Consider the following 16,421-nt stretch of genomic DNA (forward strand, 5'->3'; position numbering starts at 1 on the left):
CACCGTCATAGGATGCCACCTTTCCAACATGTCAGTTCATTAAAGTTATGCCCTGCTAGAGCTATCCTGGTCAACAGCTTAGCCGCGAAGTGGTAGGCCTCACAAGTTCACCGAATGGGACTGCCGAGTGCTGAAGGGCAAAAATCATCTGTCCTCGGTTGCAACACTACCAAGTTTCAAACTGCCTCTGGAAGCAACGTCAGCACAAGAACTGTTCGCCGGGAGCTTCATGAAATGGGTTTCCATGGCCGAGCAGCTGCACACAAGCCTAAGATCACCATGCCCAATACCAAGCCTTGGCTGGAGTGGTGTAAAGCTCGCCGCCATTGGACTCTGGAGCAGTGGAAACACGTTCTCTGGAGTGATGAATCATGCTTCACTTTCTGGCAGTCCGACGGACAAATCTGGGGTTTGGCGGATGCCAGGAGAACAATACCTGCCCAAATGCATTGTGCCGACTGTAAAGTTTGGTGGAGGAGGAATAATGGTCTGGGGCTGTTTTTCATGGTTCGGGCTAGGCCGCTTAGTTCCAGTGAAGGGAAATCTTAACATGACAGCACATTCTAGACGATTCTGTGCTTCTAACTGTGTGGCAACAGTTTGGGGAAGGCCCTTTCCTGTTTCAGGATGACAATGGCCCCATACACAAACGAGGTCCATGCAGAAATGGTTTGTCGAGATCGGTGTGGAAGAACTTGACTGGCCTGCACAGAGACCTGACCTCAACCCCATCGAACACCTTTGGGATGAATTGGCACGCCGTCTGCAAGCCAGGCCTAATCGGCCAACATCAGTGCCCGACCTCACTAATGCTCTTGTGGCTGAATGGAAGCAAGTCCCCACAGCAATGTTCCAACATCTAGTGGAAAGCCTTCCCAGAAAAGTGGAGGCTGTTATAGCAGCAAAAAGGGGGTGGGGGGGGGCAACTTCATATTAATGCCCATGATTTTGGAATGAGATGTTCAATGAGCAGGTGTCCACATACTTTTGGTCATGTAGTGTACCTCAAAGCCTTCTGTAGCCAACCTGAAAACAGTCAGGTTTTCTACAGCTCCCCAGCAGAACGGCTTCTGTTCCTCCATGTAGTTGTGTTTCTATCTTTCCTGTTGTAGGCCACAATCTAACTTACTTCCCATGTTTATGGCTACCAGCAACCCCCTTTTCAACGCGTGCATGAGCGAGCGCATGAGTGATCCCACTCCCTCCCCCACTCCTTCCACCACCCTCTCCACCTCCGAGCAAACGGAGCTGGCCGACGCTCGTCCGGAGGGACGAGGAAGGGAGGAGGATGAGTTGGATGCTTTGCAGGATCTGAACGATGATATATTTTTGGACGATCCGTGCTCGGAGCTCGGGGATGATGATGATGATGATGAGGGAGAGCCGTGCCGAGGCGGCTCCAGCGAAGGCCTGGATCCCTTTTATGACCGTTCTCCGTTATTCAGTGTAGTGGGAAGGTTGGTGAGGTTTCAGGAGCATGCTGAGGGTGGAAACTAGCTCTTTCACACGGAGACACTCTGGGTATCTCCGCTGTCCGAGGGAGCACACACACACACATGCACACACACAGGTACACACACAACACACACACACACACACACACACACACACACACACACACACACACGCACACACACACACACGAAATTAGCAACAATATTAATGGATAGAGGTTTTGTCATTGTTGTGGCAACCAAATTACACACATCCACATTGACCTGTCTTTGCTTTTATAAGTTGACATTTTCATTGCGTCTGTAAGGGCAGTCCAGTATTTTGTATAGGGGCAATAGAACCTTGGCTGTAAGGGCAGTCCAGTATTTTGTATAGGGGCAATAGAACCTTGGCTGTAAGGGCAGTCCAGTATTTTGCAGAGGGGCAAGAGAACCTTGTCTGTAGCTGTAGCGTGAGAACATGTTATTGAGAATGACATCATTTTGGCTAGCTCCATCCAATACAGAGATTAGAAACGAGGCTAAATTACCCAAGGTCCCCTGCCTCTCGTTCAGTCTGAGGCACTCCCCTTTATAAATCTAGCTGTTTCCCCTCAAGCTCACGCCATAGCTGACTGTTCCAAGCACCACTCCTTTGCCTCTTAGTTCCTTAGGGAGAAACGAATAACCACACTGTCCTTTCATCCCTTATAACATGAATTAGGCTTACTCTAAACTGTCAAACTCCAAAGTTTTCATATTGTTCAAATACCATGACAGTAGAAAAATCCATCCATTTTTATCCCACCTAATATGGTAATTATTTGGTAGACATTTTGGGGCTTTGACGCTTGTCTATTATAATTTCGTTACTTTTGAATCTCATCAGAAACTATTTGTCTTTGTGAGCACCTATTTTCAGCTTTATGTTACTGTCACATCACACCTTCAGCTTTATGTTACTGTCACATCACACCTTCAGCTTTATATTACTGTCACATCACACCTTCAGCTTTATGTTACTGTCATATCACACCTTCAGCTTTATGTTACTGTCACATCACACCTTCAGCTTTATGTTACTGTCACATCACACCTTCAGCTTTATGTTACTGTCACATCACACCTTCAGCTTTATGTTACTGTCACATCACACCTTCAGCTTTATGTTACTGTCACATCACACCTTCAGCTTTATATTACTGTCCCATCACACCTTCAGCTTTATGTTACTGTCACATCACACCTTCAGCTTTATGTTACTGTCACATCACACCTTCAGCTTTATGTTACTGTCACATCACACCTTCAGCTTTATGTTACTGTCACATCACACCTTCAGCTTTATATTACTGTCACATCACACCTTCAGCTTTATGTTACTGTCATATCACACCTTCAGATTTATGTTACTGTCACATCACACCTTCAGCTTTATGTTACTGTCACATCACACCTTCAGCTTTATGTTACTGTCACATCACACCTTCAGCTTTATGTTACTGTCACATCACACCTTCAGCTTTATGTTACTGTCACATCACACCTTCAGCTTTATATTACTGTCCCATCACACCTTCAGCTTTATGTTACTGTCACATCACACCTTCAGCTTTATATTACTGTCACATCACACCTTCAGCTTTATGTTACTGTCACATCACAACTTCAGCTTTATGTTACTGTCACATCACACCTTCAGCTTTATATTACTGTCCCATCACACCTTCAGCTTTATGTTACTGTCACATCACACCTTCAGCTTTATATTACTGTCACATCACACCTTCAGCTTTATGTTACTGTCACATCACAACTTCAGCTTTATGTTACTGTCACATCACACCTTCAGCTTTATGTTACTGTCACATCACACCTTCAGCTTTATGTTACTGTCACATCACACCTTCAGCTTTTTGTTACTGTCACATCACACCTTCAGCTTTATGTTACTGTCACATCACACCTTCAGCTTTATGTTACTGTCACATCACACCTTCAGCTTTATTTTACTGTCACATCACACCTTCAGCTTTATTTTACTGTCACAGCATACCTTCAGCTTTATTTTACTGTCACAGCATACCTTCAGCTTTATTTTACTGTCACATCACACCTTCAGCTTTATTTTACTGTCACAGCATACCTTCAGCTTTATTTTACTGTCACAGCATACCTTCAGCTTTATTTTACTGTCACAGCGTACCTTTATGCACACAGGTCAGGGAGGGATGCTCTTTCTTGACACTGATGATGACCCTGCCCTGAACACGTTGGTGCATCCATCCATGTCACTTTGCTTTAGTAGTAATCCAAGCCAAGTTGTTGCTCAACGAATGCTTGGGGTGTGTGTCTCACCTTTTTTTTTGTATGTCTTTTTTAAGGAGACCATCATCTGAAACAAGAACACATCTCATATATCTTCTGACATTTGTTTTTGTTTCTGCTCAACACACAGCAGCTACTCACGGCTAGATGTCCTTGCCATGTCACGAATGGTCTCTTGATAATAAATATAAATGAATCATCAATTGATTCATGCGAAGCAACTGATTCAGGAAGTGATTTAGGAAGACGCAATATCTCAAGATGAAAGAGCTAGTTTCTACCACAGCTATCTCTTTTAGGCATGCCAGAGCACATTATTCTTTATTTTGACATTTTTTTTTGTATTTTTTTTTTTACATTGGCTCCCTTTTTTGTTTGTTGCACTTCCAGTCCACTTCCTGTGGGAGTGGGTTTGCTTTTGATAAATCCATTGTGATATTCTTTTTTTTTTTTTTACCTTAAAACTTATTTCAAGCTGTTGACTGTTAGTTGAAGATTTTTTTTTTGTGCCATGTTCTGTATTATGAGGATTTCTGCTTGATTTGTTTGTCAATTCATTTTGAGTTAAAGAAGGCAAAAGCTTTTATTTTTTATTTTTTTGTTCTCGTCTTTTTGTCCTGAGCATGCCTTGTCATAAAGCCTACCCTTTCTACCGCCCTTTAACCCCTTAAATGTCTACCCGCCTCATTGGCACTTTGGAAATGTTGTCCTTGACTGCAAGACACAATATGTTATTACAAAGATTATAGCTAGGAGTTATGGAATCTGACAATCCAGGAGATTGAAACGAAATATCCTAAAGATGTCCCATTCTAGGTTGTGGTCTTGTGGTAACTTCAAGCTATAGAACTACACGCATTACATACAATATAACAATATTTCTACGTTTTGGGTTATGGAAAATATGTTGCCAAAATGACATTCAGTTTGTCAGTTGTTATCTCTGGACGTTATCTCTCTGTCCTGGTGTTCTGGTGTCTCTGGTATCTCTGATGGTACATTCACTATTCTTTCTTCTCTTCAATTCTCTCTCTCTCTGTCTCTTTCTGTCTCTACCTCCCTCTCTCTCACTCGCTCTCTTTCTGTCTCTACCTCCCTCTCTCTCGCTCGCTCTCTTTCTGTCTCTACCTCCCTCTCTCTCTCTCTCTCTCTTTGTCTATCTCTCTCTGTCTTTCTCTCTCTCTCTCTCTTTGTCTATCTCTCTCTGTCTTTCTCTCTCTCTCTCTCTGTCTCTACCTCCCTCTCTCTCGCTCGCTCTCTGTCTCTACCTCTCTCTCTCTCTCTCTCTCTCTCTCTTTGTCTATCTCTCTCTGTCTTTCTCTCTCTCGCTCGCTCTCTTTCTGTCTCTACCTCCCTCTCTCTCACTTGCTCTCTTTCTGTCTCTACCTCCTCTCTCGCTCACTCTCTTTCTGTCTCTACCTCCCTCTCTCTCTCTCTTGCTCTCTTTCTCTCTCTCTCTCCCTCCCGTCCAGAGCCTTTGTGTACCTGAGTAACCTGCTGTACCCTGTGTCCCTGGTCCATCGCGTGGCCATCGTCAGTGAGAAGGGAGAGGTTAAAGGATTCCTCAGGGTGGCTGTACAGGCTATCTCAGGTAAGATCTGGACACCCCCGTCGTCACATCAAACAACCAAATCAGTCAATCAATAATTTATTAAATCAATCAAACAACCAAACAAAGAATGCCTAACCTACTGAAGCATGTAGACATGTACATAAGGGACTCGGGTTTCTTCAAAAGATACACGGTAGTAATACAGGTCAGGTCGACTGAGTGTGACTTCTAGAGGAAGTGAAGGTGCTTTGTGTTTCCCTCCAGCCGATGAGGAGGCTCCTGACTACGGATCCGGTGTCCGTCAGTCTGGCACCGCCAAGATCTCCTTCGAGGACCGGGAGTTTGAGAAGGTACGTCTCCTGAGCTGTTTTGTCTAGTCTGTAACTATGTATCCATTGATGGATTGCTGGATGCGATGTATTGGCAAATGAGAGGCTTTAAAGCCACTAGTCGGTGGTATTGGCAGTCCCCAATAAGCCACTAGTCGGTGGTATTGGCAGTCCCCAATAAGCCACTAGTCGGTCGTATTGGCAGTCCCCAATAAGCCACTAGTCAATCGTATTGGCAGTCCCCAATAAGCCACTAGTCGGCCATATTGGCACTCCCCATTCCTTCTCCAGAGGAATGAATGGAATTATTCATGCAGTATTTCAATGAAATGTTTCAAGGATAAAATTGCATGCATTTATAGGCTCAGCTGCACTCGCTGATTTGTCCTCATATTTTGCCATGCAGAAACAACAGGTTCCTGTAGAACAAACAACCTTTTACATAATAAGTGTTCTGCTAATGTAACTATGTACACCTTTTCAACAATCCAGTTTAATAAATAAAGTTAAGAAAATATTACAAAAAAACTAAAGTAAATTTAAAAACAAAATAAACAATAACGAGGCAATATACTGGGGGCACCGGTTCCCGAGTCAATGTGCGGAGGTACAGGTTAGTCGAGGTCATTTGTACATGTAGGTAGGGTTAAAGTGACTATGCATCGATAATACACAGCGAGTTGCAGCAGTGTAAAAACAAAGGGGGGGGTCAGTGTAAATAGTCCGGGTGGTCATTTGATTAACTGTTTAGTAGTCTTATGGTTTGGGGGTAGAAGCTGTTAAGGAGCCTCTTGGACCTAGACTTGGCGCTCTGGTACCGCCTGCCGTGCGGTAGCAGAGAGAACAGTCTATGACTTATATAGGTCCTGGATGACTGGTAAATAGGTCCTGGATGACTGGTATATAGGTCCTGGATGACTGGTACATAGGTCCTGGATGACTGGTATATAGGTACTGGATGACTGGTACATAGGTCCTGGATGACTGGTACATAGGTCCTGGATGACTGGTATATAGGTCCTGGATGACTGGTATATAGGTCCTGGATGACTGGTATATAGGTCCTGGCTGACTGGTATATAGGTCCTGGATGACTGGTATATAGGTCCTGGATGACTGGTATATAGGTCCTGGATGACTGGTACATAGGTCCTGGATGACTGGTACATAGGTCCTGGATGACTGGTATATAGGTCCTGGATGACTGGTATATAGGTCCTGGATGACTGGTATATAGGTCCTGGATGACTGGTATATAGGTCCTGGATGACTGGTATATAGGTCCTGGATGACTGGTACATAGGTCCTGGATGACTGGTACATAGGTCCTGGATGACTGGTATATAGGTCCTGGATGACTGGTATATAGGTCCTGGATGACTGGTACATAGGTCCTGGATGACTGGTATATAGGTCCTGGATGACTGGTATATAGGTCCTGGATGACTGGTAAATAGGTCCTGGATGACTGGTACATAGGTCCTGGATGACTGGTATATAGGTCCTGGATGACTGGTATATAGGTCCTGGATGACTGGTATATAGGTCCTGGATGACTGGTATATAGGTCCTGGATGACTGGTATATAGGTCCTGGATGACTGGTATATAGGTCCTGGATGACTGGTATATAGATCCTGGATGACTGGTACATAGGTCCTGGATGACTGGTACATAGGTCCTGGATGACTGGTACATAGGTCCTGGATGACTGGTACATAGGTCCTGGATGACTGGTACATAGGTCCTGGATGACTGGTATATAGGTCCTGGATGACTGGTATATAGGTCCTGGATGACTGGTATATAGGTCCTGGATGACTGGTACATAGGTCCTGGATGACTGGTATATAGGTCCTGGATGACTGGTAAATAGGTCCTGGATGACTGGTATATAGGTACTGGATGACTGGTATATAGGTCCTGGATGACTGGTACATAGGTCCTGGATGACTGGTACATAGGTCCTGGATGACTGGTATATAGGTCCTGGATGACTGGTATATAGGTCCTGGATACCTGGTATATAGGTCCTGGATGACTGGTACATAGGTCCTGGATGACTGGTATATAGGTCCTGGATGACTGGTATATAGGTCATGGATGACTGGTATATAGGTCATGGATGACTGGTACATAGGTCCTGGATGACTGGTATATAGGTCCTGGATGACTGGTATATAGGTCCTGGATGACTGGTATATAGGTCCTGGATGGCAGAAAGGTCCCAGTGATTTATTGGTTATTGATTTATTTACTACCCTCTGTAGCGCCTTATGGTCAGATGCCGAGCAGTTGCCATAACAGACGGTGATGCAACCGGTCAGGATGCTCTCGATGGTGCAGCTGTAAAACCTTTTGAGAATCTGGGGGACCCACGCCAAATATTTTCGGTCTCGTGAGGGGGGGAAAAGGTGTTGTCATGCCCTCTTCATGACTGTCTTGGTGTGTTTGGACCATGATAGTTTGTTGGTGATGTGGATCCAAGGAACTTGAAACTCTCGACCCGCTCCACTACAGCCCTGTCGATGTTAATGGGGGCCTGTTTCGACCCTCCTTTTCCTGTAGTCCTCGATCAGCTCCTTTTGTCTTGCTCACATTGAGGGTGAAGTTGTTGTCCTGGCATCACACAGCCAAGTCTTTGACCTCCTCCCTATAGGCTGTCTCATCGTTGTCGATGATCAAGCCTACCACTGTTGTGTCGTCATCAAACTTAATGATGGTGTTGGAGTTGTGCTTGGCCGTGCAGTCTTCAGTGAACAGGGAGTACAGGAGGGGACTAAGCACGCACCCCTGAGGGGCCCCCGTGTTGAGGATAGACTGATACAATTCTATTCAATGTTAAAAAAGAGAATACAAGGAAACGTGTCTAGTAACATTTTAAATCAGAGTGCCAGGTCTCTCTCCATTCAGAGACATCAGTATCAAGCCTGTCTGTCAGAGTGCCAGGTCTCTGTCCATTCAGAGACATCAGTATTAAGCCTGTCTGTCAGAGTGCCAGGTCTCTCTCCATTCAGAGACATCAGTATCAAGCCTGTCTGTCAGAGTGCCAGGTCTCTCTCCATTCAGAGACATCAGTATCAAGCCTGTCTGTCAGAGTGCCAGGTCTCTCTCCATTCAGAGACATCAGTATCAAGCCTGTCTGTCAGAGTGCCAGGTCTCTCTCCATTCAGAGACATCAGTATCAAGCCTGTCTGTCAGAGACATCAGTATCAAGCCTGTCTGTCAGAGTGCCATGTCTCTGTCCAATCAGAGACATCAGTATCAAGCCTGTCTGTCAGAGTGCCAGGTCTCTCTCCATTCAGAGACATCAGTATCAAGCCTGTCTGTCAGAGTGCCAGGTCTCTCTCCATTCAGAGACATCAGTATCAAGCCTGTCTGTCACATCATCTTGCAAGTCTCCATGTCCTGGCTCCATACATGTTTCTGTGAACACACACACACAGTCAGTGTTCTATTACCAATGGCAGTTATTACCAGTTTGTGTGTCAGATATTACATATCCTACGTTGGAGATTGAACAGGTCACTTATGGTCTCCCCATCAAACGATTGAAGCTGTCGTCTGGCAAAAGCATCTCCAGTCCATCTGTAGAAATACAGTAGGCAGAGTTCATCAGTGACACACAGAATGAAAAGGGTGTTGCTGTTACTGGGCTGTGTTATTAGAAATCACCTCACTGTGGACGTGTTGAGGGGGCGTGTTGAGGGGGAGTGTTGAGGGGGAGTGTTGAGGGGGAGTGTTGAGGGGACGTGTTGAGGGGACGTGTTGAGGGGACGTGTTGAGGGGGAGTGTTGAGGGGACGTGTTGAGGGGACGTGTTGAGGGGTAGGTTATACCCTGGACATTATATGGTGATCAGGCTGGTTCCATCAGGCTAGGTCATACCCTGGACATTATATGGTGATCAGGCTGGTAACACCAGGCTAGGTTATACCCTGGACATTATATGGTGAACACAATGATCAGGCTGGTTCTACCAGGCTAGGTTATACCCTGGACATTATATGGTGATCAGGCTGGTTCCCACCAGGCTAGGTTATACCCTGGACATTATACGGTGATCAGGCTGGTTCCACCAGGCTAGGTTATACCCTGGACATTATACGGTGATCAGGCTGGTTCCACCAGGCTAGGTTATACCCTGGACATTATACGGTGATCAGGCTGGTTCCCACCAGGCTAGGTTATACCCTGGACATTATATGGTGATCAGGCTGGTTCCACCAGGCTAGGTTATACCCTGTACATTATACGGTGATCAGGCTGGTAACACTAGGCTAGGTTATACCCTGGACATTATATGGTGAACACAGTGATCAGGCTGGTTCCGCTAGGCTAGGTTATACCCTGGACATTATATGGTGAACACCGTGATCAGGCTGGTTCCACTAGGCCTGGTTATACCCTGGACATTATATGGTGAACACAGTGATCAGGCTGTTTCCACTAGGCCTGGTTATACCCTGGACATTATATGGTGATCAGGCTGGTTCCACTAGGCCTGGTTATACCCTGGACAGTATATAGTGAACACAGTGATCAGGGTGGTTCCATCAGGCTAGGTTATACCCTGGACATTATATGGTGATCAGGCTGGTTCCATCAGGCTAGGTTATACCCTGGACATTATATGGTGATCAGGCTGGTTCCCACCAGGCTAGGTTATACCCTGGACATTATATGGTGATCAGGCTGGTTCCCACCAGGCTAGGTTATACCCTGGACATTATACGGTGATCAGGCTGGTAACACCAGGCTAGGTTATACCCTGGACATTATATGGTGAGCAGGCTGGTTTCCATCAGGCTAGGTTATTCCCTGGACATTATATGGTGATCAGGCTGGTTCCCACCAGGCTAGGTTATACCCTGGACATTATATGGTGAACACAGTGATCAGGCTGGTTCCACCAGGCTAGGTTATACCCTTGACATTATATGGTGATCAGGCTGGTTCCCACCAGGCTAGGTTATTCCCTGGACATTATATGGTGATCAGGCTGGTTCCACCAGGCTAGGTTATACCTTGGACATTATATGGTGATCAGGCTGGTTCCCACCAGGCTAGGTTATACCCTGGGCATTATATGGTGATCAGGCTGGTTCCCACCAGGCTAGGTTATTCCCTGGACATTATATGGTGATCAGGCTGGTTCCACCAGGCTAGGTTATACCCTGGACATTATATGGTGATCAGGCTGGTTCCACCAGGCTAGGTTATACCCTGGACATTATATGGTGATCAGGCTGGTTCCACCAGGCTAGGTTATACCCTGGACATTATATGGTGATCAGGCTGGTTCCCACCAGGCTAGGTTATACCCTGGACATTATACGGTGATCAGGCTGGTTCCCACCAGGCTAGGTTATACCCTGGACATTATATGGTGATCAGGCTGGTTCCCACCAGGCTAGGTTATACCCTGGGCATTATATGGTGATCAGGCTGGTTCCATCAGGCTAGGTTATACCCTGGGCATTATATGGTGATCAGGCTGGTTCCATCAGGCTAGGTTATTCCCTGGACATTATATGGTGATCAGGCTGGTTCCCACCAGGCTAGGTTATTCCCTGGGCATTATATGGTGATCAGGCTGGTTCCACCATTATAAGAACATTATAAGAAGTTGAAAATAAGCAACAGATAACGTCAGTTTACATAAATTGTTTCTCACAGTCGGGTTATCAAATGTGTCAAAGTAATGAAGCGGGTTATCTTCTGTATTTGTACAAATGATGAGCCTTTGAAAGCTGTTGCCACTGACAGGTGAAGGCTACTGCTCGACTAAAATAATCTCGGTCGACCAACAGCCTAACGACCAAGCAATCGACCAGTCGACTAATTGGGGCAGTGCGAAGATGGAGGCGCAGATGACTTCAAAACAGCGCCCCCTGTCAGCCATCTAGTGTATATATAAATTATTGTATGTACCTTCCCTAGTTTTCCACAGACCTTGTAACCTCCCTTAGCTTTACTTACTGTATGCTGTCCCTTGTGGTCAGTTCCAGGCTACGTCTTCTAGCTGTAATGTCAGTGGCTAGGCCACTCCCTCTATCTCTGCTAACTGTATGCCGTCTTCTAGCTAGTTAGTAACTACCTCCTAGGTTTGCTAGCTTCTCTTCCAGCTTTGCTAACTATGCTGTCCCTTGTGGTCAGTTCCAGGCTGAGTCGTGCCCCGCTGGTCTGTCCCGTACTGGGGCGTCCCAGGAGGAGCTGCGTTTCGTGGAGGGGGAGGGACAGAACTCAGAGACGGGACCCTCAGCCGATGAAGTCAACAACAATACATGTGCGGGTAACCACCACTAGCTGTGTAGTCTCCTCAGTCTCTGTGTAGTCTCCTCAGTCTCTGTGGTGTCTCCTCAGTCTCTGTGTAGTCTCCTCAGTCTATGTGTAGTCTCCTCAGTCTCTGTGGTGTCTCCTCAGTCTCTGTGTAGTCTCCTCAGTCTCTGTGTAGTCTCCTCAGTCTCTGTGGTGTCTCCTCAGTCTCTGTGGTTTCTCCTCAGTCTCTGTGTAGTCTCCTCAGTCTCTGTGGTTTCTCCTTAGTCTCTGTGTAGTCTCCTCAGTCTCTGTGGTGTCTCCTCAGTCTCTGTGGTTTCTCCTCAGTCTCTGTGGTTTCTCCTCAGTCTCTGTGGTGTCTCCTCAGTCTCTGTGGTGTCTCCTCAGCCTCTGTGGTGTCTCCTCAGCCTCTGTGGTGTCTCCTCAGCTTCTGTGGTGTCTCCTAAGCCTCTGTGTAGTCTCCTCAGCCTCTGTGGTGTCTCCTCAGCCTCTGTGGTGTCTCCTCAGCCTCTGTTGTGTCTCCTCAGCCTCTGTTGTGTCTCCTCAGCCTCTGTTGTGTCTCCTCAGCCTCTGTGGTTTCTCCTCAGCCTCTGTGGTGTCTCGTCAAACTGTGGTGTCTCGTCAAACTGTTCTGCATTCGAGATTAGCTGTAGAGAACTCTGTGTGAGGAGTCTGTCTGTGAGGCTGTCGTCTGTCTGTGAGGCTGTGGTCTGTCTGTCGTGGGTGTGGTCTGTGTATGTGGGTGTGGTCTTCAGAAAGCCTTCAGGAAGTATCATACCTCTTGATTTATTCCACACTTTATTGTGGACCTACCTGAACTCAAAATGGATTATATTTATTTTTATCTCACCTATCTACACACAATGCCCCATAATGACATGTGAATGAAAACATGTTTTTCTAAATTATTGAACATTTATTGAATCTTAAATACAGAAATATCTCATTTACATAAGTATTCGCACCCTTGAGTCAATACATGTTAGAATCACCGTTAGCAGGGATTTCAGTTGTGTGCCTTTCCAGGTAAGTCTCAAAGAGATGTACAATCCACACCACACCAAGCACAAACACCAGCGGGCTAAACAAACTTAAATAACACCCATCCCAAAACCCCAACAAGGAACAGGTGAAAACAAGTAGACAAAAACAAACGAAAAGGAAAAAGGGATCGGTGGCAGCTAGTAGACCGGCCACGACGACCACCGAGCGCCGCCCGAACAGGAAGGGGAGCCACCCGAACGGGAAGGGGAGCCACCCGAACGGGAAGGGGAGCCACCCGAACGGGAAGGGGAGCCACCCGAACAGGAAGGGGAGCCACCCGAACGGGAAGGGGAGCCACCCGAACGGGAAGGGGAGCCACCCGAACGGGAAGGGGAGCCACCCGAACAGGAAGGGGAGCCACCCGAACGGGAAGGGGAGCCACCCGAACGGGAAGGGGAGCCACCCGAACGGGAAGGGGAGCCACCCGAACAGGAAGGGCAGCCACCCGAACGGGAAGGGCAGCCACCCGAACGGGAAGGGCAGCCACCCGAACGGGAAGGGGAGCCACCCGAACAGGAAGGGGAGCCACCCGAACGGGAAGGGGATCCACCCGAACGGGAAGGGGAGCCACCCGAACAGGAAGGGGAGCCACCCGAACAGGAAGGGCAGCCACCCGAACGGGAAGTGGAGCCACCCGAACGGGAAGGGGAGCCACCCGAACAGGAAGGGGAGCCACCCGAACGGGAAGGGGAGCCACCTGAACGGGAAGGGGAGCCACCCGAACGGGAAGGGGAGCCACCTTCGGTGGTATTCGTGACGTATTGACTCAAGACATTTCAGCGTTACATTTTTCATTAATTTGTAAACATTTCTAAAACCATAATTCCACTTTGACATTTCATGGGGTATTGTGTGCAGACACAACATCTAAATGTAATCAATTTTAAATTCAGGCCGTAACACAACAAAATGTGGAAAAAGTCAAGGCAGGTGAATACCTTCTGAAGGCACTGTAAGTGTGTTTGGTCTGTGTTCATATCTACATAATGCTAAATGTATTTATGTACAGGTAGGTAGTGTGTTTATCAGTGTGCCAGTGTGAGGGAACTGCCTGACGTTATACTGTGTTGTTTTAAGTAAGGATGTAGTGTTCGTGAAGAGAGAAATAGCTCAGTGTGCCATAATGAAAACACAGGAAGCATAACTACATTCAATGTCTCTTCTATGTCTGTTTTAACCCCCTGTAGCCGGTCCAGATGATTTGGAGAGCCCCCTGAAGACCAACCTGGAGGGAGGAGCTCTGGACGGAGCGCTGGAACACCTGAGGATAGGTAACATCCTCACCTTCAGAGTGACGGTCCTCCAGGCCTTCAGCATCTCCGCAGAGTACGCTGACATCTTCTGCCAGTTCAAGTAAGTTGTTGTTGTTTTTCTTCTTCTTCTGCTCTTCTTCTGCTCTTCTTCTGCTCTTCTTCAGTAAGGTCTATCCAATCTTTAGGTCTATCAGATCTTTAGGTCTATCAGATCTTTAGGTCTATCAGATCTTTAGGTCTATCAGATCTTTATGGTCTATCAGATCTTTATGATCTATCAGATCTTTAGGTCTATCAGATCTTTAGGTCTATCAGACATTGTAACAGACGGAGTGATAGCTAACGAGGCCCTCACTCTTTCTGACCGTCTATAGTTTCATCCACCGCCACGATGAGGCCTTTTCCACAGAGCCTCTGAAGAACACAGGGCGAGGTCCTCCTCTGGGCTTCTACCACGTACAAAACGTAAGCAGTTGAATGATTAATGAAAAGTATGTGCTAATATGATAGGCTTCAGAATCAGAGTCACAAACAGGTAATGGGGATTAGAGGGCCAAAGAGTTTTCAGATGAAAAAAATGAAGAAAAAAAAGGATTTCAGTAGAATTTTTGCAAGGGTCCCCTCGCGGGTGTCCTTGAATTGATTTAGTTCATAAATTGACAGCAACCGTATGTCTGGTTGCCGTCCGAACACAAGGAGTGCTGTTCACATGTTTAGTTCATAGTCCTGGAACCAGGAAGACGTGAGGCCTCTTGTCAGCAGAGCTGGCTCAGTTGAGGAAAAGGTTCCAATGGTCGATTCATCGGCCCATTCAACGCTGACATTGTTCTGTGATCTGAGCAGCCCATGAATCAGTAATTTATCCAAAGGAGGGGTCTTTTGTATACTCTCACAACATATTCCAACATCCATGTGAAGACAAAAACATACTTCTCCTTGGACAAGTGAGGGTAATACACAGAGGGGCCAAAAATGTATGAACACTTGCAATTTCCATGACATAGACCGGGAATCCAGGTGAAAAGCCAGGATCGCTTGTTAAATCCACTTCGATCAGTGTAGAGGAAGCGAGGAGACAGGTTAAAGAAGGATTTTTAAGCCGTGAGACAGTTGAGACATGGATTGTGTATGTGTGCCATTCAGAGGGTTATTGGGCAGGACAAAATATTTAAGTGTCTATCAACGGGGTATGGTAGTCAGTGGCAGGCGCACTGATTTGTGTCAAGAACTGCAACGCTGCTGGGTTTTTCACGCTCAACAATTTCCTGTGTGTATCAAGAATGGTCCACCACCCAAAGGACATCATTGGGGCATCATTGAAGCATTGGAGTCAACATGGGCCACAATCCCTGTGGATAGGGTAGCCATTTGATTAGGTGTTCAGGAGTCTTATGGCTTGGGAGAAGAAGCTGTTTAGAAGCCTCTTGGACCTAGACTTGGTGCTCCGGTACTGCCTGCCGTGCGGTACCAGAGAGAACAGTCTATGACTAGGGTGGCTGAAGTCTTTGACAATTTATAGGGCCTTTCTCTGACACCGCCTGGTATAGAGGTCCTGGATGGCAGGAAGCTTGTCCCAGTAAAGTACTGGGCAGTTTGCACTACCCTCTGTACTGTCTTGCGGTCAGAGGCCAAGCATTTACCATACCAGGCAGTGATGCAACCAGTCAGGAAGCTGTCGATTGTGCAGCTGTAGAACCTTTTCAGGATCTGAGGACCCATGCCAAATCTTTTCAGTCTCCCGAGGGTGAATAGGTTTTGTTGTGCCCTCTTCACGACTGTCTTGGTGTGCTTGGACCATGTTAGTTTATTGGTGATGTGGACACCAAGGAACTTGAAGCTCTCAACCTGCTCCACTGCAGCCGCGTCGATGAAAATGGGGGCGTGCTCTGTCCTCCTTTTCCTGTATTCCACAATCATCTCCTTTGAATTGATCACGTTGAGGGAGAGGTTGTTGTCCTGGCACCACACAGCCAGGTCTCTGATCTCCTCCCTATAGGCTGTCTCGTCTTTGTCGGTGAACAGGCCTACCACTGTTGTGTTATCGGCAAACTTAATGATGGTGTTGGAGTCGTGCCTGGCCGTGCAGTCACGAATGAACAGGGAGAACAGGAGGGTTCTGAGCACGCACCCCTGAGGGGTCCCTGTGTTGAGGATCAGCGTGGCGGATGTGTTGTTACCTACGCTTACCACCTAGGGGAAGACCGT

General features: G+C 46.8%; 1 protein-coding gene across 1 annotated transcript in view; it reads left to right on the forward strand.

Moving 5' to 3' along the window:
* LOC139409574 (kinesin family member 1Aa) overlaps window positions 1-16,421 on the forward strand; it is a 193,283-nt gene that overhangs the window by 126,136 nt on the left and 50,726 nt on the right. The window contains 6 exon segments of the mRNA XM_071154935.1: window positions 1,113-1,457; window positions 5,234-5,352; window positions 5,578-5,663; window positions 11,800-11,935; window positions 14,151-14,316; window positions 14,591-14,681. Of these exon segments, the coding sequence (XP_071011036.1) occupies window positions 1,113-1,457; window positions 5,234-5,352; window positions 5,578-5,663; window positions 11,800-11,935; window positions 14,151-14,316; window positions 14,591-14,681 (943 nt within the window).

The sequence above is a fragment of the Oncorhynchus clarkii genome, chromosome 5, assembly GCF_045791955.1.
Source record: "Oncorhynchus clarkii lewisi isolate Uvic-CL-2024 chromosome 5, UVic_Ocla_1.0, whole genome shotgun sequence".
Taxonomy (NCBI): Eukaryota; Metazoa; Chordata; class Actinopteri; order Salmoniformes; family Salmonidae; genus Oncorhynchus; species Oncorhynchus clarkii.